The 27,178-nt window shown below is 38.2% G+C and overlaps 2 protein-coding genes across 2 annotated transcripts; both read left to right on the top strand.

Moving 5' to 3' along the window:
- The first annotated feature begins 422 nt into the window (after window positions 1-422).
- Window positions 423-4,615, top strand: LOC142642083 (putative receptor-like serine/threonine-protein kinase At4g34500). Its single transcript, XM_075816438.1, has 7 exons — window positions 423-1,151; window positions 2,308-2,412; window positions 2,521-2,643; window positions 2,927-3,097; window positions 3,211-3,340; window positions 3,430-3,639; window positions 4,279-4,615. The coding sequence occupies exons 1-7, from the start codon at window positions 553-555 to the stop codon at window positions 4,387-4,389; spliced, it is 1,449 nt and encodes a 482-aa protein (XP_075672553.1). The 5' UTR covers window positions 423-552; the 3' UTR covers window positions 4,390-4,615.
- A 16,915-nt stretch (window positions 4,616-21,530) lies between these two features.
- On the top strand, window positions 21,531-26,944 carry LOC142643288 (cyclase-associated protein 1). Its single transcript, XM_075817838.1, has 10 exons — window positions 21,531-21,982; window positions 22,951-23,119; window positions 23,212-23,276; window positions 23,700-24,006; window positions 24,101-24,245; window positions 24,342-24,451; window positions 24,539-24,594; window positions 24,818-24,874; window positions 25,041-25,184; window positions 26,591-26,944. The coding sequence occupies exons 1-10, from the start codon at window positions 21,692-21,694 to the stop codon at window positions 26,675-26,677; spliced, it is 1,431 nt and encodes a 476-aa protein (XP_075673953.1). The 5' UTR covers window positions 21,531-21,691; the 3' UTR covers window positions 26,678-26,944.
- The last annotated feature ends 234 nt before the right edge of the window (window positions 26,945-27,178 follow it).

Raw genomic sequence — 27,178 nt, 5'->3', positions numbered from 1 at the left:
AAAACCAATAACACCCATTTTATAAATTTGGCGAAACAATAACTCTCACATAAAAGCTTGGTAGATAAAAAGTAGGAAATACTAATGTATGTTGTCCAAGTATAATTTATTATTTTTTGAAAGCGTCCAAGTATAATTTATTAAAAGCCTACGGTTACAAAATTCAGAAGCAAAAAGCAGTGTGGAAATTGAATAATTTATTGCCGTTAAAGTTACTCACACTACAACAGTGGCAGTTCCGTAATAATCAGTTCCACCGAACCCTGAAAATAACAGCTCTCACCTTTGTCCCTCACTATTTTGCCTCCTTTTCACTTTGTATCCGTTGAAACCCCACTCTTTCATTTTCTCTCTCACACTGTGCAAATGACTTTCGAATCCCTACTAATATCTCCAACCAATGTACAATTCTTAATAGTTTTTCTCTCCAACCAAACACAGAACTCTCAAGTCTCATCTCCCAAACCTCTAAAGTCTAAATCTTCTTAATTTTCTCCCACTAAAAAAAAAGCTCACGCCGCACGGCCTCAGGCTCTTCAATCGCCGGCAACAATGTCGGACTCCGGCGAATACGCACCCTCCGACGACTCTATCCCCGACAAGCTCACCTCCAAAACCTCATTCCTCAGCTTGAAACTCTACATCGTGATAGGGATCCTCTTGCTCTGCGCAATCTCAGTCTTCGTAGCGATCTTTCTCTTCATTCGCTTGAAGAAGAATTCTCGAAACTGCAAAGTCAAAATGCGCGTGAAGCACAGCTCGGGGCTAATCCCGCTGGTCTCCAAGGAGATCGTGGAGATCAAGGCGTTGGATCGAAACGTGAATTCGGAGAAAGCCGAGGTCAAAATCGGAAACAAGGATTTCAAAGAGCCAGAGGAGATTAAAATTGAGATTAACGAAGAAATTGTTAAAGGAGACAAAGGAGGTGGAAAGAGCGGAGAGAGTGACGTGTCCGGTGGTAGCCGGAGTGACGTGTCGGTGGAGGCCGAGAATATCGGGTGGGGCCGATGGTACACCTTGAAGGAGCTCGAGGTTGCGACACGTGGATTCGCCGAAGAGAACATCATCGGAGAAGGTGGTTACGGTGTCGTTTACAGAGGCGTCATCAACGACGGGTCGGTTGTCGCCGTCAAAAACCTTCTTAACAACAAGTACGTAAAACGTAGTATATATTTTCCATGATTTTTAAAAATATATATATATATTTTCTGTCGAAAAAACAAACAGAGAATTAGTAGTATATTTAAGTTTGTTAGATCCAAATTGTAAGATCAAGTTTCTGTTTTTAGTTTTAGATTTTGTGTTTTAATGAAATATGGTTTTGACTTTCATGTTTCGTTTTTTATTTTAATTTCTTGTAGATCCAAAGTTTGTAATTTATAACGTAGATTTTGTTTTGTTCTAATTAAATTTTTGACTTTAAAAAAATGTTAGTATTTATTTATTTGTAACAAGAACAAGTGGAAGTAAAATTTGACCAGGGCAACTTCAATGATTCGATCTGGACCGTGATGTTCTTCTGTGTCGGTAGATAGGTTGTCTTTGCAGCGGAGTCCTAGGAAAAAGCAAATGGTTGCTAATTGCTTTGTTCCTCTTTTTTTATTTGGGATAAGTATCTTTTTTTTTTTCTTTACTCACTTTTGTTCCTTTTCATCTACTATATTTTATTCATATTCATAATTGCTACTTTTTTTAAAGCTTACTTATTTTTAATTTAATTATATGTGCTTTTGAAAAGGACTTTAGTTTACACGTATTAGAAATTAGTCAAGATTCTGCTGAGGATTAATCTTATAAAAAATATTGAAGAATCGGATTTCATTTTCTGATAATTAATGAACTTTACCTAGATTTATAAATTTTTTAAGATCCTATATAAAATTGAATTTGATATACCGATGACGATTCTGAGTGACTTTTAAATTGATCTCTGCTATGAAGAAAATTGAGAATGTGAATCCTTGGATTGATAGCTAAACAAGAGCACCTTTTTGTCCATGTTTTTGAAGGTTTGAGATATAATTTATGAATTTTCACTAATAAGTGCAAGTTGGTCTGTGTAATGAATGTTGCTGTACATTGCTTTCGACTTGTCAACATTGAATTTTATCGTTTGCTAAGAATGCAGTTTGTAAGTATAATGATTTTGATTGATTGATTGTCTATTTCATGCACTATCATTCTGTTAACTCAAATTAAAAGATTGTACCCATTGCACAAAACTCTCAGGTATGTTAACTCAAATTACTTTATTTTAAAAAAAATTCCTGGGTTAAAATTCATCTGCTGTAATCATTTTGTATGTAGGGGTCAGGCAGAAAAGGAGTTCAAGGTGGAAGTTGAAGCCATAGGGAAAGTAAGGCATAAGAACTTGGTAGGTCTAGTCGGCTATTGTGCAGAAGGTGCTCAAAGGTACTTTCCACCTGCCCACAAGACATCTTTTTTTGAAATGGAAATGAGATGGAAATTCCTAGTAATTACCCTCTAATATGTTTGTGCCAACTTTGAATGACCGTTCAGGATGCTTGTGTATGAGTATGTTGACAATGGCAATTTGGAGCAATGGTTGCATGGTGATGTAGGCCCAGTTAGTCCTCTGACCTGGGATATTCGAATGAAGATTGCCATTGGAACTGCGAAAGGGTATGATATTCCATTCACTTATTTAATGTCGTTACGATTAGTGAACAAGCAAGGATAAACTTGTATGGTTTTCCATCATCTTATGGAGTAATCATTTTCATGACACAGACCCCCCCCCCCCCCTTCTCTCCTCTTAACAATAAAAAAAGTATCAAAAACTATGGAATTTCCTGTCATCTTTTGCATTATAATCTCACCTCTCTCAATTAGTTCAATATTATTTACTTAATTTGTTTCTTTCATGATGAGATCATCTTATCTATGGTGCTTATCTCTGTATCAGGCTAGCCTATTTGCATGAAGGATTGGAACCCAAGGTTGTGCACCGTGATGTAAAATCCAGTAATATTCTCCTAGATAGAAAGTGGATCCCAAAAGTGTCAGACTTTGGACTGGCCAAGCTCTTAGGATCTGAAGCAAGCTATGTGACTACTCGTGTTATGGGGACCTTTGGGTTTGTTCTCCATCAGTTACCCAAATCATTTTTCAACATGCATTTTAGCTGGATGATATGATATTGCTCTGTACTCTGCTAATATTGACTTAGCTATCATCATTTGACTGCAGATATGTCTCTCCTGAGTATGCAAGCACGGGTATGCTTAATGAGGGGAGTGATGTGTATAGTTTTGGGATTTTACTCATGGAGATAATTACAGGAAGAAGTCCAATTGATTATTCCCGGCCAGCTGGGGAGGTGAACCACATTTAGCCTTAAAGAATCCATGTCTTAAAACTTCATTACTGTCAAAATTCTTAACCACGTTTCCACTAAATGCATTTCAGATGAACTTGGTGGATTGGTTTAAAGGGATGGTAGCAAGTCGTCGTGGAGAAGAGCTTGTGGACCCCCTGATTGAGGTTCAGCCCTCTCCCAGAGCTTTAAAGCGTGCATTGCTGATTTGTCTTCGTTGTATAGACTTGGATGCCAATAAGCGTCCAAAGATGGGGCAAATTGTTCATATGCTTGAGGCAGATGACTTCCCTTATCGTTCAGTAAGCCTTGTTCTAGACCTCTATAATCATTAACTAACTTTAAAATGTTATGTCCAGCTGATGACCAATATATTTCATTTCATATTGTTAAGCAACTGTTTTATTGCTTTCATAAGCTCAAGTGTTATTATAGTCACATATTATTTGACAAGGCAAGCATATTAAATATCCTTTTTTGTATAGGAAAAATTGCCATCTATACATTGTAGCCATTTGGGTTCTGTTGTTAGAAATGGCTGTTATTAGTTTTCAAGTTGCAAATTGTTTATCTTCCTTGTGGCTAACATGCTGTTGTTGGGCACTATAAGTCTATAAACACATCACAATGAAATCAAATCAAAGTTTAATTATACATGAGATGGCATTTAAAGGAATTTGGACATCTTGTCATTAGCATGGCATAGTAATGATTTGTGATGCTGATTTGGTAGCATAGAATTGATGCCTATATATTAGAGCACTTGAGCTTGAGACACTACTGAATATTGTCACCACAATAACCGCATTTGAATTGATGTGTCATATTCTCAACACAAAAGAGTTACACCCTATAAAGTTGATATTAGATTTCTTTTGCATCAACCCAATGCTTTTCCTTTCAGGTGCTCTCTAATTAGTTATTTGCTTCATCATCTCCAGGAACTCCGGTCAGCCCGGGAGAAAGATCCCAACCCCTCCCGTGCAGATATTGTGTCTGCAAAAATTACATATCCATCCAAGAATGGTGGGGATGGTGATAGATGGAGATGATCATTGATTGCCTATAGAAGACATGTAGTCTCTGAGGTCAGATTATTTTGTACTATATTTTTCCTGTAGTTTTCAGAGAAGAAATTACGAAGCGTTGGATGTGCATAATTTTACCTTTTCCTTTTTTACTTAATCTGATGCCTTAAATTGATATATTGTGGATTACATTGAAGCGAGCCTTGTAAATATTTACTTAAATACGTGAAGTAAATTTCAAGATTTTTTTTTCTTCATTTTTCCCAATTATAAATATTAGTATGGTGGGGGCATCTCTAATATGCATGATATAATGATATATCACTACATCAGCCAAAATAGATCTGGAATTTCAGTGAAAAACTGTACTTCAAGAAATTTCTTGCTCCCTTTGGTGTATTCAGATCCGAATTAAAAGTTAGTTTAAAAGCAACAAAGCACAAGATCACTTAATTTTCTGCTCCTATCTTTTTCTTTTTGAAAAGTGATTTGAAGCTTATTCTTTTCTCCTGGAGCTGTTATGATTTATGAATGTTGAAAAATGGTTTGAACAGCATTCATTGACACGTGAAGATTCCTATTTGAAACTGAGGCAAGAACTTTTGTTTGTGCCTTTATGATGTTGCTTAAGACATACTCTAATCAAGTTAATAAACTGTAATAATTATTAACAATATAATTCAGAGTACCTTGAACATATATGATTATTTTTGTTTTTTGAGAATGTTTTTTAAAAATGCACAAAATGCTCGAAAGCTTGGTTACTCACCACTTACCTAAACATAATCACACAAGACGCAAAGCTGCTATTATGCTGTCGCCAAAATTGCAGGAGAGGGTATACTTCATGCATCAGTTATAGGCACATTCGGCTCTCACAACGTATGGGCTACTGTGTGAGGAAGGACGTATAATCCAATGCATAAGATAATTATTTTTGTGAGAAAACATAAGATAATTACTTAATGGCTCACTTTAGGATTTTAAGAAAAACTACACTAAGAAAAAACTATACTATCACTTACTTTTTTTCTTTTTCTTTTTTGATATGAAAATTGTAACTTTATTAAGATGAAGATAAAAACATTATATCTTGAGTCAAAGTGGACACAATAAATGAAGGATTTTCCTCAATTTATGTTACATAATTACTAATATTTTTTTCATGCTAAGCCAATAAATGAGTAGGGCGATTGTCTTGTCTCTTAATATGTGTAAACAAAATTGGGCGAAAGTCTCTAAACTTATGTCGAATCCCATCAATTATTTTGGCAATCGTAGTTGGTGCTTCACTGGAACCATTTAAGGCATCGAAAACAATCTTTGAATCACATTCAAAAACATCACAGACACCCACATCCCATGCAAAAGTAACCCCCTCCTCCACTGCCATCACCTCGCTCTTCAAAGGTCCCAATGGGTAGTGTAATTTTTTTACTTAAGGCTCGTAGTTTATACTTTCACTTACTTAAAAGTCGAATATGCCTTTTAGTCACATTTTAATATTCCTATGTCATATATAAATTACTCAAATACATTGGTAGGTATTAATTTAAAAGCAGATTATATTAAATTTCAAGGTTTATATTACCCATTGACGCATATTTTAATTGCAATAATTACAAAAGTGTTTAAGATCTAGAAGTTAATATTCAATCATTGATCTTAAATACTGAAATTGTAGATTCTAAATCAACTAGAAAGGTTCAATGACTCAAAGAAAATAGATAGTCTCTTTTTATGGTAATCCTGGATTGAGACCACATAAATTTAGACACCAAGACTATAAAAACAAAATTTAAGAATAAGATGAAAATTGAAACAATAATAACAATTTACATTGATTATTTGAAAATTTGGTATGTATCAAATATAAATGGTTATACTAAAAATATTACAACTTAAGTAACATCTTCTGATATTTTTAACAAAAACATCTAAAATTTAAATCTCCATTTTTATTGTTAAAAGGTGTACCTAATGAATTTTATATATAACTTCAACCTTCCTTCGTGGAAGTCCAAATGGCAAAGCTTTATTAAATTAAAACTAATTCATGAAAGAAATATTTATCTTTTTTTTTTTGATAATCATGAAAGAAAATATTTATCTTGAGTCAAAATAAATAATTCATTTTGATATAAATTTACTATATGTTAAACAATTACATTCATTGAAATCATATGTGTATGCATATGACTGTCCTTAGTACTTGCGTAATCGTTTGTTGCAACAGCCCATTTCTCGTGTTGCAGCCTTGGATGCTGTAGCAAGTAGCAACCACCATCACAGTATCACAGTACAAGTTTTAGTACTTCATAGCATGTGTGGTTGTCTCCTACAGAGGGTGCAATTCTCTCACAACTGAATTATTAATGCTCATGACATGACTCATGAAATCATACAAAATAACAATTCTTTTTGAAGATTGGCAGCGGTGAGATTTTTCTCTTTAATAAGACGGTACCAGGACAGTCATGCGAGGAGCCAGCACGTGTTTGATGCGAACTTAAAAGGATATCTAATTACCAACGATTTTAATAACATGTGCCCTAAGTTACACCATAATATTTATTTTTTAAAAAAGTTTTTTTAAGAATTAAAAAAAGTTTTTTTAAGAATTAAAAAAAGTTTTTTTAAGAATTAAAAAATTTTATAATTTTTTTAATTTTTCATAAAATATTTCTAAAAGTAGATAATTTAATGTTTGTTCTAACTGGACCCTATTATGAAAGACAATCTTCAATAATTTTTTGCTCTTATAACCAATGTAATATTTTTTTATATTTTTTGATGATGAAGAAAATTGTCAGTAAGCAATACAATCCTCACGTGCTCCAAACAAAACTTGCACAACACAAGGGAAGAAGAAAAACCTACGAAAAGTACCGGTGTGGTAGCCGAATACCCTCTAACGGTCAAGTTAGAGAAATTCTCACAACACGAGTGTCAGAGCTGGGTGAATTAAGCGTACCTTGGTTTGTGAAAGTCTTTGGATTTTTCTAGTAGTATAGGGTTGACATTCTTTTCTTGGCTCAGAAGATCTTTCCTTATGGAAGAGATCTTCTTTAATTCGCGCATCTTGCGGAATCCTTTCCTTATAGGAGTCTTTTTAATTAGAATTTAACGTGAGTTACAAGATATTTCCTTACATATTTATATGTGGAGCTCAAGTAAAATATACGTTGGACCCGTCAAGAGTTTTCCCTTGTCAACTTCAAGTCGTTAGCTTCTCATTCCGTCTATGTCTTCTGGTTGCCTCACAAACGCACCAAGGATCTTGAGGCGCACCCATCAGCTTTGGGTTGGACCCGTCAGCTTTGGGACGGACTCGTTAACTTTGGGATAGACCCGTCAGCTTTATGGTGTCATTTAAGGGTACACAAGCAAAATCGTCAAATGCAATCAGGTCCATCAGCTTTACTTAGACTTCAAGAATTACCTTTATCAGCTGCCCCCTACTCCATAATCTCGTCAGCTTTAGCTAAAGGGTTGTGGAGTTTGATTTGTCATTCTTTTATCATGTATACTTTTTTTTTTTTTTAAAAAGAAAAAAGAAAAAAGGGAAAGGGGCATTTATTGACTGATTCCTCGAGCAGCCATTATTAAATGTCAAAACACGTGGCTCAGCCTAGTTGGCCTCACTTCTGGACGAGGGTGTCGCTTCGTCTTCCATACACCTTTCATCCTATATATACCTCGCCTTCTCCCTTCATTCTTCTTATTTCAACCTTACCAATTTGAGGGAGAGAGCTCATCATCTTTTTTCCATCATCCTATTGATCCCATTGTTTTTGCTGTCGTCGTCTTGCTAAAGTTGTCATTCTTCAACCATCTACTAATCTTCGTAAGTCTTCCACCGTTTTCTTTTTATTTCATTTTACATTTTGTTTTTTGTAGTGGTCGTTACTTATTTAGAGAGGCTGTCAACTTAGGTTCTTAGAATACCTCTGTTGCTTGTAAGTGTAGAAGTCTAGAGAAGCGATGAGTGAGCAGTCGTCAATCCGTGAGGGAGCGGGCTACGACGAACTTTTCCAATCAGGGCATGAGCCTGATAAGGGCTTCTCCTGGTCGTCTAAGAGAGAGCTATTAGCCTATTCTCCTGACGAAGAAGAAAGTTATGATGGAGAGGTAGGTGAAGGAGAAGAGGGAGAGGAAGAGGACGAGGACGAGGTTGAGGGTAATGAAGGGGCTACTAAGGGAGATAGTTCAAGAAGCCTAGATGATGGCCATACCCGTCCCTTTATCCTTCTCAAGATATGGACCATCAACGATGACACTTAATATCTTTAAGGACTTAAGGTATCGTTACCAAATCCCTGAAAATATCCTAATCCGTCTCCCTGAGAAGTTTGAAAAGTGTTATTCGGGGAGAACTGCAGACGTTGGCATGTATGATGCCATGTTTGCTGTCGGACTAAGGCTGCCGTTGACATTGTTACACCGTCAGTTGGCCAATTTTTTAGGAATATCCGTTAACCAGATTACTCCCAATGCTTGGAGGATATTCATTGGGGCTGAAATCCTTTAGGGTCCTCTCAGCGGCAAAAACCATCAGCTTACATTGGACGAGTTCTTCTGGTGCTACCGACCTCAGCACATTGCCTTGTCCCAAGGAATGTTCCATTTTGCAGTAAGGAAGAAAACACTAAGGCTGGTGTCAAACATGCCTGACTCCAATAGGAAGTGGAAGAATATATTTTTTTTTGTACAAGGGATGAATTGGGTATGTCGTCCAGAAGAGTGGGTTACCATGCCTCGTGGTTTTGACAACACTTGGGGCATTGTTAAGGAGTCAAGTTTAGCGTCGTCTGCTTTTACTTCATTTTCTATCTTTTAGATTTAATGTTGTCTACCCTTTTAATCTAATGATGCCATCTGCTTCCTTTTTCAATGAGTGTCCGTCCACGCATAACCGACGAGCAAGAGGAATTCATTCGTCGAGTCCTTGAAGTTTCATTTGAAGAACAAAAGTGCAGGGAGATTACTCTTGATACACTACACGCCTATTGCGGTGGTCTAGAGCCAATGCCAACAACACGTAGATTAAACAATTACTCTCGTCAACATAAGTATTTTGATCTCTTTTTTGCTCATTACCATTTGTATGTCGTCTATGCATCTAACTTCATCAGTCGTCCTTTGCAGAAATGGAGGCAGCTAGAATGAGAGCCTCAGTGAGGGCAGCCACTGCCCGTAAAAGAAAGGAGAAGGAAAAGAAAAAGGGTAAGGAGGTGGCGTCCTCGTCAGCTCTCAAAGTTGTTGGGAAGGGATTCCCTAAACGCAAGGCTGAAGGGAAGGAGGACTGCCCTCCTAAGAAAGACAAGGTTACCCTCACAACTAATAAGGGGTTGAAGAAGTCATCACCTCCCAGACAAGGTCACGGGGTTGGCAAAGGCTTGATAACAGCGACAAGACCTGTCGCCTCCTCACCTATAAGGATTACGCCGTTGAGATGGTTAAGTTAGTCATCAGGGAGATGGACTTAGATCCTTGTGGAAATCAAGAAACCGAGGACCTGGGGTCGTCAGGTCTTTTTGACCTTTCTAGGGTACATCTCCTCCCTCAGATACATACACCTTATGACTCTTAGTTTTCTAGCTGACGGTTGTCGAGTTTTGCAGGCGATGGTGCGTATAAAGGCCCTCCAAGATAGGTGCGTTGCAGAGGAAAGTGTTATCCATCGCCTTAGAAAATGTAATGAGACCCTAACCGACGAGCAAGCACAGTACAAGGAGGCCCTTTGCATTCTAAACAAGGAGGTGGAGGGTTTGAAGAAGAAGGTGACGAAGGAAGCTAATCTCAGAGCGAAGGCTGAGGAGGCAAAGGCAAATGTGGACTTAGTAATAAATTCGCCCACTTTGTGGACTTAGTAACAAATTGGTCCACTTTGTGGACTCACTAATAAACTCGTCCACCTTGTGGACTCACTAATAAACTCGCCCACTTTGTGGACTCACTAATAAATTCATCCACTTTGTGGACTTAATAAGCTAATAAACTCATCCACCTTGTGGACTCACTAATAAACTCGCCCACTTTGTGGACTTAATAAACTCATCCACCTTGTGAACTTAGTAATAAATTTATCAAATATGCACGCAGGTTATATCTGAATATCTCTTCTTATTGTGATGAATGCATATATAAGTAGAAAATTGTTCCAAAAAGAATAAAATTCATCCCTTTGGGCTTAAAGAGTACTGTAGATTTGACAAAAAAAAATGACTAAAAGAAATAAACTGAAAATGAGGAGTAGCGTCCTTTATACTGTCTTCTATTGATAATACTTCTTGAGATGCTCAGCATTCCACGGATGACACAATTTCTGTCCGTCAAGCTTCTCCAAGTAGTAAGTGTCTTTCCTCTGCCATGACGTGACTCTGTAAGGTCCTTCCCAGTTGGGTCCAAGCTTTCCTTGGGATGGATCTTTCGTGGAATCAATGACCTTCCTCAGCACGAGATCTCTAACTTGGAAGTCCTTGTGCTTGACCTTGGCGTTGTGTGCTTGGCCATAAAGTCCTAATATCGTGCTAACCTTTGCTTAGTTATCGCCTTGACTTAATCCACTAGGTCAAGCTGTAGACATATGGCCTAATCGTTCCTCTTCTCATCGTGATTGTCCACCCTGTAGCTCGTGAGGCCGACCTCAGCTAGGATGACTACCTCGCTCCCGTATGCCAGTCGGAACGGCGTCTCTCCTGTGGGAGTTTTGGCTGTCGTCCTATATGCCCATAGTATGCTTTGCAACTCTTCTGGCCATACACCATTTTCCCTCTCGAGCCGAGTCTTGATGATTCAAAGCAAAGATCAGTTTGTGACTTTGACTTATCTGTTAGTCTGAGGGTGGGTAGGGGAGGAGTAGTGGTTTTTAATCCCTAATTGTAAGCAAAAATCCCTGAAGGAGTCATTGTCGAACTGCCTCCCGTTATCTGACACCAAGACCTTAGGGATTCCGTACCTACAAATGATGTTCCTCCAAACGAAGCTACGTACGTTCTTTTCTATAATGGTGGCCAGGGCTTCAGCTTTCACCATTTGGTGAAGTAAGCTATGCCGACTATTAGAAACTTCAGCTGTCCCATTGCTATCAAGAATGGACCCACGATGTTCAATGTCCAGTCCCTATTGAGCAAAAGGTCATGGGGTTGCCATAGGGGTGAGTTCTTCTACTGGTTGCCTGATGTCGTTGCTAAACCTTTGACACTTGTCGCAGGCTTTAACATAGGCATGTGCGTCCTTCTACATGGTAGGCCAGTAGTACCCGGCTAGAATCATTTTGTGTACCAAGGACTATGATCTTGAGTAGTTCCTGCAAATGCCTTCATGGAATTCTCTCATGACATAGTCTGCTTCTTTAGGACTCAAGCATCTTAGACACGGGTGGGAGAAACCCCTTTTGTAAAGGATGTCCTTTATCAAGATGAATCACGCTGCCTGGATCTTCAGTTTTCTTGCAGCCTCCTTATCGTCGAGTAGCGTAGCTTCTTTCAAATAAGAGTCTATTGGGATAGTCCAGTTGCTTCCCTAGTTTGTTTCCCATACACTGACATCATTGATTAAAGGAGAAAACTATACAAAAGAAAGTACCTTACTGGAAATAAGCATATGTTCTGCTGATGCGGCTTTAGCTAGGCGATTAGCTTGTTTGTTCTCCTCCCTTGGGATTGGAGGAACTTGGTGGGCAACTCACTTGCTCGTTTCTACACTTACTCTAGGTACTTCTTTATTCTTTCCCTTTTTCTCTCGTAGTCGTTGTTTATTTGATTGATGATCACCTGAGAGTTGCAATGTATGATCACACTTGTTGCTCCCACAGCTTTAGCAAGGTCTACTCCTGCCACCAATGCTTCGTACTCGGCCTCATTGTTTGTTATCGAGAAGTCAAGTCGAACCATGCACTCAACTTCATCTCCTTCAGGGGAATGGAGCACTACATCGGCTCCTCCAGCCTGCCTATTAGGTGACCCATCCATGTGAATGCTCCATTAAAGATGTTCTTCTGCCCCCTGGCCTTCCATATTAGTGAACTCCGCAATGAAGTCGGAAATTATTTGCCCCTTTATGGTTGTATTGTACGTCGAATTCACTCAGTTCTATTGCCCATAGCACCATTCATCCGGTGGCTTCAAGACTACTCATTGCTCGCCGTAGAGGCTTGTCAGTCAAGATGACGATGTTGTGGGCCTGGAAATATGGCTTTTTTGGGCTATGGTAACTAGAGCGAAGGCAAGCTTCTCTATTGGTGGGTTTTTCTCCTCCGCACCTTGAAGTGCTCGGCTGGTGTAGTACACGGGCATTTGCGCCCTATTTTCCTCCTTAACCAAGGCCGTGCTAACGGCAGCTGGAGATATTGCCAAATAGAGGAACAACTCTTCCTCAGGCTTGGAGGGACTTAGCAATGGTGGGGAAGAGAAGTAGGCCTTCAAATCCTCGAACGCCTGTTGACCCTCAGCGGTCCACTCAAAAGACTTCTTCAACGTGCGGAAGAAAGGTAGGCACTTGTCTGCCGCTTGGAATACAAACCTATTGAGTGTCGCTACTTTGTCGTTGAGGCTTTGGACTTCCTTCACGTTCATTGGTGGTGTCATTTCCATAATGGCCCAAACCTTGTTGGGGTTGACTACGATACCTCTCTGAGACACCATAAAACCTGAGAATTTTTTAGTCGTCACCCCGAATGCAAACTTGCTTGGATTGAGCTTCATGTTGTAAGAGAGGAAGGTGTCAAAGGTTTCCCTAAGGTTGTCCAAATGATCGTCCTCTCTTCGACTTTTTACCAGCACGTCGTCAACATAGACCTCGATATTCCTTCCGATCTGATGTGTAAACATCTTGTTCATGAGTCTCTGATACGTCGCGCCTGCGTTTTTGAGTTCGAATGGCATCACTTTGTAGCAGAATAGCCCCTGGCTTTTGACAAACGAAGTCTTCTCTTGATCAACTTCGTTTAGCTTGATCTGGTTGTAGCCAGAGAAGGCATCCATGAAGCTTAGCAATTGGTGTCAAGCTATAGAGTCTACGAGAACGTCAATCTGAGGTAGCGGGTAGCTATCTTTGGGTCACGCTTTGTTCAGGTCCGTAAAGTCTATGCACATTCTCCACTTCTTGTTGGCTTTCTTAACCATCACTACATTGACTAGCCAGTCAGGGTAACACACTTCCCTGATGAAGTATGCGTCGTGCAACTTGCAGATTTCTTCCGCTATAGCCCGGTCCCGCTCCTGGGCGAATACTCTCTTCTTTTGTTGGACATGTGGAAAAGTAGGTGATACATTAGTGTTCTATGACTGAGGGGTCGATCCCTGGCATGTCTTCATGACTCCAAGCGAAGACATCCTGATTCTCTTGGAGAAAGGTTGTGAGTGCTTGGTGGATAGGCGGACTGGCAAGGTATCACTCGGTTGGGTCTGGAATCGTCAAGATGTATTTCCTCAAGTTTTTCAACGGGCTCTGCTACCGCCTGATGCTCTTCTATATTCATGGTCTGAAAATGGTCGTCCATCTCCAACATAGCTATGTAGCACTCGCAAGTAGCCACTTGATCTCCATGTAATTCTCCCACTCCGTACTCGGTAGGGAATTTGATCATCAAATGGTAAGTTAAAGTTACCGCTTTCCACGAGTTCAGGGTAGGTCGTCCTAAGATGGCATTGTAAGCGAACGAGCAATCAACTACAAGGAATGTCACGTCCTTAGTGATCTGCTGGGGGTAATCACAAACTGTGACAGGTAATGTGATTGCACCGAGGGGGAATACCCTTGTTCCTCCAAAACCAACGAGCAGAGCATTAGTCAAAACCAGTCATTCTCTATCAATCCTCATTTGCTGGAAATGTTAGGTAGTAAAGGATGTCGGCGGAGCTGCCATTATCAATTAGGACCAGGTGTGTGTTGTAATCCCCCATTTGTATGCTAACTACTAGTGCATCGTCATGCGGGTGGTGGAGACGGTGAGCCTCTTCCTCTGAAAATTCAATGATGGGATTATCGACTTATGCCATCTTGGGAACAATGCTCGTGAGCTAGATGTTCTGAACCATTTTTAGGTAAGTCTTGCGAGCCTTTTTAGTGGAGCAGGAGGCTATAGTTCCACCCACGATCATCCTTATGTCTCCTATGGGCGACTTGGGATGTTCGTTCTCTTGTCGTATGGGTTGCTCCTGTGGTGTGTCCGTCCTCTCTTTGCTAATGAATCTCTGCAACTTTCCTTGCCTGATAAGGACTTCAATTTGTTGCTTTAAGTCATAATAGTCAGATGTGTCATGCCCGTGATCTTAGTGAAATTGGTAGTACTTATCTCAGGACCTTTGGTCTCCCTTTAGCTTCCCTGGGAATGTCAGCGCTCCTTCGTCCTTGATCTGCATCAAAACTTGGTCAATCGGGGCATTTAAAGGCTTGAAGTTTGTAAACCTCCCAGTAGGGGTTTGGAACGCCCATCTTTTGGTCAGTCCCTAGTCCTTGTTCTCTTTCGTCCTTTGTCCAGACGTGCTTCCTCCTTTCTTTCCCTCTTCTTAGGCCTATCTTCTTGGGCCAGCAACGTGTCTTTAATATTCATGTACTTAGTTGCCCTGTAGAGTACCTCCGACATAGTCTTGCAGTCATTTTTGTATAAGGAAAATAGGAACTTACCCTTCCGTAGTTCGTTGGTAAACGTAGCTATGAGTATTTTGTCATTGGCTTCGTTAATTGAGAGCGCCTCTTTGTTGAAGCGTGCTATGTAGGATCTCAACGTGTCTTCCTCCCGTTGTTTAATATTCATCAGGCATGTCGTGGTCTTCTTGTGTTTGTGCCCCCTAATAAAGTGCGAGTTGAACTGGACGCTTAACTCCTAAAAAGTGCTGATGGAATTTAGCGTCAACTTACTGAACCATACCCTTGCAGGACCCTTTAGCGTTGTTAGGAAGGCCCGACACATGATTTCATCTACTACCCCTTGTAGGTGCATAAGTGTTTTGAAGGTTTCCAAGTGATCGAGGGGGTCCTACTGCCGTCGTAAGTTTCCACCTGGGGCATGCAGAACTTTGGCGAAAGGAGGAACGAGGTGACTGAAGCAGTGAAGGGCGAGTTCGTTCAGTGGACCAACTCATCAAGATCGTTTGATACCTGCCCTCTAAGGGTGTTTATCATGAAGTCCATTCATTTTTTCATCATTTGCATCTTGGCGACTATATGCAATGGTGGAGCCGTATCTGCAATGGATGGATAGTTGGTATCTTGCCACCTTGTCTAGTTAGGGCGTTGCTGCCTTCCAGCCCCTCTTGGTTTCTCCTTTTGGTGCTGGTCCCTTCCTGGTCCTCCTCTTGGGTGCTAAGCACTGCGTTCTTTTGGCGCAGTTGCTCTTCTAGGTCATGGTTTTGCTTGGTAAGACACTCTACAGCTGCAACAAGCGTTTGAACTTGTCTCTTGTGGGAGGTGGTGCTCAGTTCGTCCTCTTGATTGTTGGTGGTTGCCATTGAGTGAATAAGTATCATGCAACTCTTTGTTTGGGAAGCGATAGTACGGCTTACTTCCTATCATTTCCCACAAATGGCGCCAACTGATATGCCGAAAATTGTTAGTGAATAACATGATCCTCATGTGCTCCAAACAAGACCTGCACAACACAAGGAAAGAAGAAAAACCTACAAAGAGTACCGGTGTGGTATCAACCAAATACCCTCCGACAATCAAGTTAGAGAAATTTCCACAACTCGAGTGCTAGAGCTAGGGTGAATTAAGCGTACTTTGGTTTGTGAAGGTATTGAGGTTTTTATAGTAGCATAGGGTTGACATTCGTTTCTTGTCTGAGAAGATCTTTCCTTGTGGGAGATATCTTCTTTAATTTGCGCATCTTGTGGAATCCTTTCATTGTAGGAGTCTTTTTTATTAGGATTTATCGTGGGCACAAGATATTTCCTTACATATTCATACGTGGAGCTTAAGTAAAATACATGTTGGACCCGTCAAGAGTTTCTCTTGCCCCCGTCAGCTTCAAGTCGTCAGCTTCTCATTCCGTCTATGTCTTCTAGTTGTCTCACAAACGCACCAAGGATCTTGAGGCGCACTTGTCAGCTTTGGGTTGGACCTGTCAGCTTTGGGACGAACCTGCCAGCTTTGGGATGGACCCGTTAGCTTTATGGTGTCGTTTAAGGGTACACAAGCAAAATCGTCAAATACAATCAGGTCCATTAGCTTTACTTAGACTTCAAGAATTACCCTTGTCACTTCCAATAAAAAAACTGTGTATAAACTTAATGAAGAAATCAATAAAGGAGATCCATACAAATTGACAGTTTAATAGCTTGTTCAACTAGGGAATCAGGGTGGAGGCATGTACATGGGTGGGGGGCCATGGCCCCAAAATTTTGAAATTTTTCTTAATATATGTATATAATTATTTTAATGTTTTTAAAATATAGTCTACAAAAATAAGAGTTGATTTTTCCAAATATTTGAATTAGTCCAATGATGCTCTTTAAAAAAAAATAACTGATCTAATAATTATAGAGACATAACTTTATTTTTTACAATTATATTTTTTTTATTGTAAAATGTGCTCTTATAACTTATATATTAGTGCCGAAACTTGCCTCCCCAAACAAAATTCTTGGCTCTGTTCCTATAGGAATAGAATAGGGTCAGTTTGGATGCAAAAAAAGTAGAATAGAGTTGACTGAAAATTAACTAAATTGGTCAATAGAGTCTATTTTACTATTAATTTTGTGTGTGAATAAAACCGTGTTTAAAGTATCACATCATTTAAATATTTTAAATAACTCAGCACTAGAAAAGGCTCTAAATTTGTGCCTCTTCTTTTTTTTTTTTTTTTAAGTTAAAGGCCAGCAAATAAATGGTGAGTTTTTCTTATTTTATGTAAAGACCTTTCATTAAAATCACAATCAAAATCCAGAACAGAGGTCAAGATCCAAATCAAAAAAAGAAAAAGAAAAAAAGAACAGAGGTCAAGAAATTATGCTTGGACAGGAACATGTTCAATGTCTCTCAGAACTTGAAAAGCAATCACATGGGGTGATTCCTCTAGCCAGACCAGTGAGAAGTATGTGGTCAAGTTAAATGCTAAAAGTTTGGTAAGTTGTTCAAGCCCGTGATATGTATACTTTTTTACAAAAATAAAATCAATCATTGGGCGAACTGGATCAGTCTGGGCCATAATGTCAAGTCCAAGCCCAATCCCACCTCGGAAATTTAGTCCCGCTGAAGAACATCTGCTTTAGCCCAAAGACGTTCAGGCTGGCATGCCTGGCCCATGGGCCATGACCATCCCACCTGAGACTGAGTTGAGGTGACGCCAAAATCAATCAAGCTCTAGGTGTGAAGGGTGAGAACAGAAGGTGGTGGTTATAATAGTGTTTTCCTTCTGGGGTTTGTCTTCAGAATTCAGATAAACATATACGGTACCTTACCTATCAAACAATTAAAATGTCACATACCTGTGGACAATTACGTAGCATCAAAAGAAGTCAATTGCTTACCACCTGTAGTTAATTGCTAAGAGGAACAGAGATTGCACCAACTCCTATTCAATTTCAATTATGATTAACCTAACCCTCGGCTCAAGCAATCATTCTATTGCTTGGAAGTTGGATTTGGAAGCCTCACTAAAGGAAAAGGAATTATGTCGAGACAGCTTATTTTAAAACCCATCTATGCTTTGGTTACGGACTGACCAGAATCATAGATGGAATTATTAATCAATGGTATTGGTAGCTATTATTCTTTTAAGTCAATTTAAGTAGATCTGATCTGAGATCTTTAATTTGTATGACACGGTGCACCAACGTAACTGCACGATCAACCATGTTGTCCTTAATTCAATTTTACTATAAAGGATAAGGACCATTTGCAATTCTTGCTGTAGGGGCTAGTGCATGTATCATGTATGATAGCCATTATTTTATTTCAGTGATTTATGGCAAGAAAAAGAAGATGCCATTGATTGTTCTATTCATAATTTGTCCTCTGCGGTATCTAGATATGATGGCCTTTTTCCAAATTCGTTTTACTTTTCCTTCCATTGGAGAATAGAAGATATGTGGTGGGCTACTGCCTTTATATGTGAGTAGCTTAAGCCATTCCATTTAGCTGGCTGTTTTTTTTTTTTTTCATAAGCTCTCCTTTGTCACGTTCGAAGGAGACTCTTAAAAAGTTTATTAAAGCTCTACATTACTTTCATTCCTTTATCCTTTCTTCCCTAGATTTTGAAGGCTACCTTAAATTCGCTCCCTTGCTGGAATTTCTTTTTTTATTACATAAATGTAAATTTTTTATATCATAATTTGGCCCATCGGGCTACTCAGTGTAACACTGTAACTGAGATGGATCAATTTTCATATCTTCTCTATCTTCTTGGTTATTGTCTCATTTAATAGAGATGGATTGAGATTGTTTTCTATTTCTTATTAATATATATATATATATATATATATATTTATTTATTCAGCTAAAAAATTAAATAGTTGGAATAGAAAATTTTGACGAGCACAAATATCGGACGTTCAATAATTCTTGAGGAGCTTGTAACCAGAGATCAATTAGCAAGATTGCTCGAAGTCACCTCAACAAGCAAGTTAGAGCACTTGCAGCAGTGGAGCTAAATAGCTATATAGCTATTTTAGCTTTAACAAACACCAAAAAGAAGCGTGATGGAAATTTAAATCATATTTTTTTAGCTATTCTTCTGATCTTGCATCTATAGATAGATGTGCACTGTTCATGAGAGCTAAAAAAAATTAATTTTTTATTTTGTGTTCACATTACCTTTTTATTGTGGTGTTTATATTGTAGTGAGATTTATTATTTTATTGTGGTAGATATATTATTTTATTGTGATATTTATATTATTTTATTGTATTGAAAGCTAAAATAGATCCACTGCTGCAGCATGTGTGTAGGTAAAATAGATAAAGTAACTTTTGGTGGAGCTAAATTGCTAAATTTTTAGTTCCACTGCTGTGGATGCTCTTAGTGAATAGGATTATAGAGTAAACACAATAAAATGGCAAAGTATTGAGAAGATAGAGTGCATGTAGTTCTTTATGGTGGAGTGGCATTATTTATAGAGTTCAAGGGTGGTGGGCTCTTCCCTAGGCTGCTAAAGAGGAAGCTTGACACCACACCATCAATTCATGATGCTTGAGGGACTTGGGTGGCAGACACCTTTCCCATGATTGCGAGGGAGAAAGTTTTATCATATTGTATTAAATGATTACGATTGGCGAGTTATAATAAATGTGAGATGTTACAAAAAAATGTCTTTCAGTTCATTTTTGTGTAATCATATCGGAAGTCGATTTTTACATGAGCTACTCTCAATTGGACATGATGCAAATTAACCTAGATCGATGGCTTGATTGTTTTGTGGTGTGGTTTGGTTAACCTCGACCATTTGGACATGGAGCCAAGCTTAGGGTGTTGTTTGGCTGAATACTAGCAAGATCGACATAGTGGCCATTGGTCAACCATCAATTGCAATTTAAAACTTCTCTCTTTGGCTAGGACAACAAGACGAGACTTATTTGCACTAAAACTGTTGGACTAGTCCATGTGCCTGCCTGTTTTAGGCTTGTGCGATTCCCCTCTCCAATGTCTATTTTGTTTGTTTTCCTTTTCCATCCTTGAAGTACAATCTATCTCCAACATGCTCGCATTAGCACAAGCGATCATAGAGATCATAGAAATTTGTGGTGTTCATGCATCCATTTTTGGATTTGCACGTGTGCAATGTTTCAAAGTAGTAACTTTTGTGTTCTTTTATAATGGATTGCTATACTTTAAGACACTTCTCAGGATTTCTAACTGAAAGTTTAAAACACTTAGGGGCCGTTTGATATATGTGTTTAAACACATATTTTCAATTTTTAAACAACATTACACCGTATTTCCATATACTTTTTCACTCATATGAATTTTTAAAAAATACAAATAACATTATTAGAATAACATTACCAAAAAATCATCATTCTCCAATTATCAAATTATCAAGCATGAAAAACAAGACTATATTACTCTACAAATAGTACATCTACTCCTGTAGTATGCTACATTTTACACAGTACACACTGAATTCACTCATAGCTAATGAATAAAATAGTGGACTAGGAGTAAAATAGTGGTTTTTTTAAAAGAAGAAATTTTGTCTTTTGATAAAAATATTATTAATCTTACATTGACCATAATGAGAAAGATACTCCCATTAGCACTTGCTTTTCAATCAATCCTGGGACCTTATCTATCCATGCTACAAAATCATCCACGCTAATCTCTTGATTACCAACAAATGAGCACCGTGATTGGCTCATATTCTATATGAGTCATCATGCTGCTTCTAAAGTAACCAGGCAAGATTCTTGAGTCCCACACTCCCATTTACAAGATGGTTGATGATAGAGTTGTCTTTCTATGATTACACATTGAACTCCAAAATGAATCATTAAGATAACGAGGACAAAATATTTAAACCAAATTCTCTTATAGTTCTTATTAAATATTAAAAATTAAAAAATATGATACTTTACAATCTTTAAATTTTTAATATTTAATATGAAATATAAGAGAATTTGGTTTATATATTTCATCCTCATTCTCTTAATGATTCATTTTACAATCTTAACTACCAAGTGTGGTTCAATTGTTTGTCCACCATTAGGTAAGGCTTCGGGGTTCGACTGAGTTTGCTCTTCAGTTTGAGTCGCAGCCAACAGTACACTCCCACCGCAAGTGTAGATTAGTCGCGGTGCACATAAATTGACCCGAACACCCTATGAGAAACCAAAAAAAAAATAAAAAATTACAATCTCTTAATTTTCAGTACAATGAAGAATTTTGGTAAGTCAATTAATTGGGTCTTGTTGGTTTGAAAAAAAAAAAAGTTGGGGTGGCTGAAGTCTAAAATGGATGGGGTGTTGCTTAGGTTCCACGCCAAATGCTAAGGGCCATAACCCATTTAATCAATCTCTCCCACGCTCCCATTTTTGTGTATCCACCGTCCACTCTTTTTAGCCACTTAAAACCAGTTCGACATTTCTAACTGGTGGTGTTCCACAGCTCTCGAACCCCCATGATTCCCTCTCAAACCGCCACGTGTCCCCCCACATTCTCTCTCTCTCTCTAAACCCAAACCCGCGCCAAAGATTAGAACCGCCAAATCAAAATTCCCTTTTCACCTTTCGGTGTCACAAAAATTAAAAACTATTACTTAAAAAGCAGAGAGAGAAAAAAGATAAAGAAAGCAAATAATTAAAAGCCACCTCACAGTCTCACAGAGACAGACATTGTGTGTGTGTTTTTTTCAGATAGAGAAAATCTCAGAGAGAGAGAGAGAGAAATGGAGGAGAAGCTGATAGCTCGGCTGGAATCAGCGGTGGCTCGGCTAGAGTCGCTGTCGAACGGGTTCGGGTCGAGAGGTTTACCCGCTTTCGACGACGACACGTCGGCGGCGGCGGCGTCGTCGTCGGATCCGTCGATTTTGGCGTTCGACGATCTGGTTTCGCAGTACTTGGGTAGGGTTTCGAGCGCGGCTGAGAAAATTGGGGGACAGGTGTTGGAGGTCACGAATGTGCTGCAAGAAGCTTTCAATGTTCAAAAGGAGCTTCTTATCAAAGCCAAACAAACTCAGGTCACTCATTTTTCCCAATTTTTCTTGATGCATTTTCAGCTTTTGCACGTTTTGATTTTGGTTATAGGATTGGTGAAATTGAATCGCTTCGAATTTGTATGTTTGATGTTGAGAATGGCAGGGTTTGTTTTTTGGGTGATTGTGATAGGAGCAAAAAGTGTCAAATTGAATGATATTGATTTTTTTGGCTATTATGCATGGATAAGCATTATTATATAGATCTCACAATCGATCAATTTATTGAACAAACTTGATTTTGGCTTATTATTATGCATGGATAGCATTATTGTATAGATCTCACAGTCTAGAAATTTAGTGAACAAACTTGATTTTGGTTATTTTGCATGGATAGCATTATTATATAGATCTCTTATTCTAAGCCAGATAGAAAAAAAAATTGTATAGATATTTTATATTTGTTTCTGATCTAGGTGGGTTTTCATTTCTCATTCTGATTAATGATTTTGATTGGCTGTACCGTGAATTGTGATTTGGGTTTTGGAATGTTTGTGAGTTGCTCAGAAACCACATTGAGAATGGTCACATAAAGTTGGATTCAAATTTTTAGGTTATTGGTTCTAAAAATTGTGACAGTGGAGCCTTAAAATTGTATTGGGTAATGTAAATTTTGTATGGTAATTTTTTTGTGCAATTCACGTGAAAGTCTTATGTTGATGCGAGTGCTTGGTACCTTGGTTGTTGTGCAATAGCTGCTGAAAATAGTGGAAATGAGAGGTTATGTGGGTACTATCTACTTTTTCATCTTTAGCAATGCTATTGCTGGTGAGTTGACTGCCTCATCATATGGGTTTTATTGCCAATGAGATTTAGCTCAGTTGGCACTTTTTTCTTCCATATGATGAGTGGAGAGTGAAGTCTTGGGTGTAAAATTCACCAGGAGTGTGTATAACTTACCAATTAAAAAATTAAAATAAAATTTATCTTATAGGTTTATTCTTATTTTGCAGAAACCTGATCCTGCTGGGTTACCTGAATTTCTCAAGCCACTGAATGAGGTGATGGTAAAAGCAAATGCATTGACAGAAGGGAGGCGATCTGATTTTTTTAACCACTTGAAGTCTGCTACTGATAGTCTTTCGGCACTGGCATGGATTGCATTTACTGGAAAGGACTGTGGTAAGGGAAAGAATGATTGTCTTTGTATGCCAAGAGCAGATGATTTCATTTCATATTCTTTGACTTCTAATGTTTATTTTTCCCTTTTCAAGGTATGAGCATGCCTATTGCACATGTGGAAGAGAGTTGGCAAATGGCTGAATTTTACAACAACAAGGTAATCTAAATGTTTTCAGGTGCCCAGTAGTTTGCTTTAAAATGCTGCCATGAACTTCTCAATTATGATAGTTGTTACATACAAACAGATGAAGGGACTATTAGCTTCTGTGGAAGCAAAATTAGACTTAGAAGAAAAAAAGTAGTCCATCCTCATTCATTTTCTTACATATTTGCTGCATCTAGTGAATATTGATTCATTACAAAGAAAAGAATTAAGAATGGAAAACTTAATGTCGATTGATTTTTATTTGTTTGATGTTTAATACTTGTATTCCACTTTGGGAATGTGCTGTGGTCCAAAATTAGACGACCTAGTTGGCACACGTTCTTCCTTGCCATATTTAATAACACTTAATGTATTGGATTTATGAGTTAAAATTTCCATTTGTTAGTTGCTGACATGTTTCGTTGTGAAAGTCAGGTTCTTGTAGAGTATAAAAGCAAAGACCCTAATCATGTTGAATGGGCCAAAGCCATCAAGGAACTATATTTACCTGGCTTGCGGGATTATGTTAAGAGTCACTATCCATTGGGCCCAGTTTGGAGTGCTACGGGAAAACCGGCTGCTGCTCCACCAAAAGCTCCTACGCCTGGAGCCCCTGCTCCTCCACCTCCTCCACCAGCTTCTCTTTTCAGTTCAGAATCTTCTCAGGCTTCATCATCACGCCCAAAAGAAGGGATGGCTGCTGTTTTCCAAGAAATTAGTTCGGGGAAGCCTGTGACTACAGGTTCTTTTTTTTTCCTCCCTTTTTATTTTTTTCATTATCTTTTGTTTTCTATGGGCATTCTGGCCAATTGTGATCTGGATTTCCAACATCCTAGGTCTGAGAAAGGTCACAGATGATATGAAGACAAAGAACCGTGCAGATAGAAGTGGCGTTGTTAGTGCTGGTGAAAAAGGTCGTTCAAATTCGCCTTCATTTTCTAAAGCAGGACCACCAAAGTTAGAGCTTCAAGTGGGTCGTAAGTAAGTATGCTGATCTTCTTTATATTGTTTGCTTTATGTAAGGAATAATTGCATTAAATAATTTCACTATTTCAAAAATGCTGTATCTTCTGGCAGGTGGGTTGTTGAGAATCAAATTGGAAAAAAGCAATTGGTTATTGATGATTGTGATTCAAAACAATCTGTATATGTTTATGGATGCAAAGAGTCTGTCTTGCAGATTCAAGGTAATTTTAGTAGACTCATGAAAAATGTTTTTTTGTTACTTGTTTTTAAAGCCATGAGGAACTCATTTTTATTTGAGCAATCTGCAGGGAAAGTCAACAATATTACAATTGACAAGTGCACTAAGATGGGAGTTGTATTTACGGTTAGTATGATATATGAAAAATAAAATAAATAACTTTATATATATTTTTTTCACTGATAAAAAAAAAAGTAAAGAACTTTTAAGATTTATGGAAGCAATAAAAACTATAAAATAAAAAATAAAAAAAAGACAAAAAACAAACAGAAGAACAACTTTTATGAGTAATGGAAGCAATGCATATTGAGGTATATGGATTAATTTAATTGTTCACTTGACAATGTAGGATGTCGTGGCTGCTTTTGAGATTGTAAATTGCAATGGGGTTGAGGTGCAATGCCAGGTATCCTTATTTCACCTCATAAATGATTTTATGATGTCAAATTGAAATCCAATTGTATTATTCTAAGATTTCAACCTAATAAACATAGAAAATAGTTTTTGATTGAGAATGGTATTAATGCCTGGTGTATGATCTTAGTCGTTTACCTACTATGTGGCTATTGTAGGGATCAGCTCCAACTATTTCAGTGGACAATACGACAGGATGCCAGTTATATTTAAGCAAAGAATCTCTTGGCACATCTATAACAACTGCAAAGTCTAGTGAGATCAATGTTTTGGTACCTGGTGCTGAGCCTGATGGTGATTGGGTATGTTTCCTGGTTTCTTTTCTCCTCTTAGTTGTTTGAGTTTCTGGCTTCTTAAATGGATATGGTTATTCCCCCCCCCCCCAGTTTTGCTTGCAAACAGTTTTTTTAGGTAGTAGTCTTTCACGGTTCTTGATATTGCTGATCCAAAACATAATTTTTTTTGCTGTTGACTGTGCAGTTATAGTTTCATTTTGACTGAAAGTTAGATAGAGCAGGCATGTTGTGGTACATGTGATATTTTGTTTGTAAAGTGGGATGTTTGTTAAACAGCTGCTGATCCAAAACATTTTTTTTTTTTACTGTTGACTGTGCAGTTATAGTTTCATTTTGACTGAAAGTTACATTAGAGCAGGCATGTTGTGGTACATGTGATATTTTGTTTGTAAAGTGGGATGTTTGTTAAACAGCTCTGGATTGGCATTGATCAATGTTACCATAGTTTGATTACTGGAATTGAACATTAAACATAATGGGTTGTGGAAGTTTAGAATGACACAATGAGTATGAAAATCTGATATATTTGTGTAAGACTCTAATCTTTTTGGAAAGCGTGCTGGGAAAGGTTCTGGTGATCAAGGGACACTAGGTGCATTGGTTATTGGCCAATACATACTTCCTTTTTAAAAATTAAAAAAAAAAGGTTAAAATAACTTTAATCTGAAAACTGATATATTTTGTCTAAGCTGTCTGCTTGGTCTATGAGAAATATCCTGAACATTCAAGTGAATATCCAGAAGGCCCCCCTGAACACGCTGTACTTCAATCCCAATATTTTTTTTTGGGAATGTGTGCTGGAAGAGGTCTCTAGCAATCGAATGACATTTGGGTGCATTGGTATTTGGCCAATACATACTCCTTGTTGAGGACTATAGTTGTGAACACTAGCTATTGGTAGTCTTTGGATGTCAAAGCTGCTAGCATAAGACATATAAAAAAAGTAGTACATAAGGATTCATTTGAGTAAACAGAAAATATTGGAGATTGTTTCTTGGGGTTGGTCCTATCTCCAAGTTCTTTCCACTGCATGTTGACCAAGTGTAGCCAGAGTTGGTATTGTAACGATTCTTACTTGACTATGTTAAAGGATGTTACTAATGTTGATAAAACCTGCATTGACCTGTAAGGGTGTCGGTTGGGTTGTATGGCATGCAGTCTCAGTGTAGTCATATCTGTCAGGCATCAACTGGTGTTAGTGAAATAGGATATCTCTTGGCACTAAGTCTGAACAACTTAGTGTTACAATCTAATATGTAGTCTGCTGGTTGTTTATCTTCCCATGAACTATCCGCATCAAATGGAGAAAGCATCTATGCTTATTAAGTGCATCAATAAGACCAAGAAGGAAGTAAAATTAAGTTTTTGTTCCTTGAGTTCGCTTTAGATCTCTTACCTCTGTTCTATTGCAGGGGGAGCATGCTCTGCCACAACAGTTTGTTCATACATTTAAAGACGGCCACTTTGAAACTACTCCAGTCTCTCACTCAGGAGGGTAATTGCCAGTTTGTGACCCTGTATCTTATTCCTTGGATGTTCTGGTGGCTTGAATTTCTTTTTTCCTTGATTCAATTTCGGTCGGTATATAGTTGTTATACATTCATGGTCTGTTGGTTATGCTGTTTTTTTGGATTGGTTGATCAAACCATTGGAATTTTTTTTGCGCGATTCTTTGGCTAAGTTTGTTTCCAAATGTGTCTTCTGAAATTTCAGAACCTGCCTTTGTGCTGTAATGAGAATTTACTGTAATCTTTTGCTTTGCCAAAGTTTCTTAATTAATTTTGCTTTATTGCTCTTCTTCTATTTTGAGCGTAATTGCAATAATTTTTGAAGCTGGACCTGACTGAGGACGTACTTAATCAAACTAAAAAAAAGAAGGAAAAACAGTTGTATCTGTGGATTTGGAAACAAGTTAGTTCAGTTGAAGTGCATATAAAAAATTAGTGGGCTTACATCAAGTGTGCGTTTGTGTAGCGGCATTTTTATGTTTGCGTGCTCTT

The sequence above is a fragment of the Castanea sativa genome, chromosome 7 (assembly GCF_040712315.1).
Source record: "Castanea sativa cultivar Marrone di Chiusa Pesio chromosome 7, ASM4071231v1".
Classification (NCBI taxonomy): domain Eukaryota; kingdom Viridiplantae; phylum Streptophyta; class Magnoliopsida; order Fagales; family Fagaceae; genus Castanea; species Castanea sativa.
Note: the sequence above shows the minus strand (reverse complement) of the source record. Positions and strands in the feature narration are given on the sequence as shown.

Excerpts from the sequence above, each read along its gene's own strand:
- LOC142642083 (XM_075816438.1), top strand. The coding sequence starts at position 553 with ATGTCGGACTCCGGCGAATACGCACCCTCCGACGACTCTATCCCCGAC. Across the intron at positions 2,413-2,520 it reads TGTGCAGAAGGTGCTCAAAG|GATGCTTGTGTATGAGTATG; the intron begins GTACTTTCCACC and ends ATGACCGTTCAG. Across the intron at positions 3,341-3,429 it reads ATTCCCGGCCAGCTGGGGAG|ATGAACTTGGTGGATTGGTT; the intron begins GTGAACCACATT and ends AATGCATTTCAG.
- LOC142643288 (XM_075817838.1), top strand. The coding sequence starts at position 21,692 with ATGGAGGAGAAGCTGATAGCTCGGCTGGAATCAGCGGTGGCTCGGCTA. Across the intron at positions 21,983-22,950 it reads TCAAAGCCAAACAAACTCAG|AAACCTGATCCTGCTGGGTT; the intron begins GTCACTCATTTT and ends CTTATTTTGCAG. Across the intron at positions 23,120-23,211 it reads ATTTACTGGAAAGGACTGTG|GTATGAGCATGCCTATTGCA; the intron begins GTAAGGGAAAGA and ends TCCCTTTTCAAG.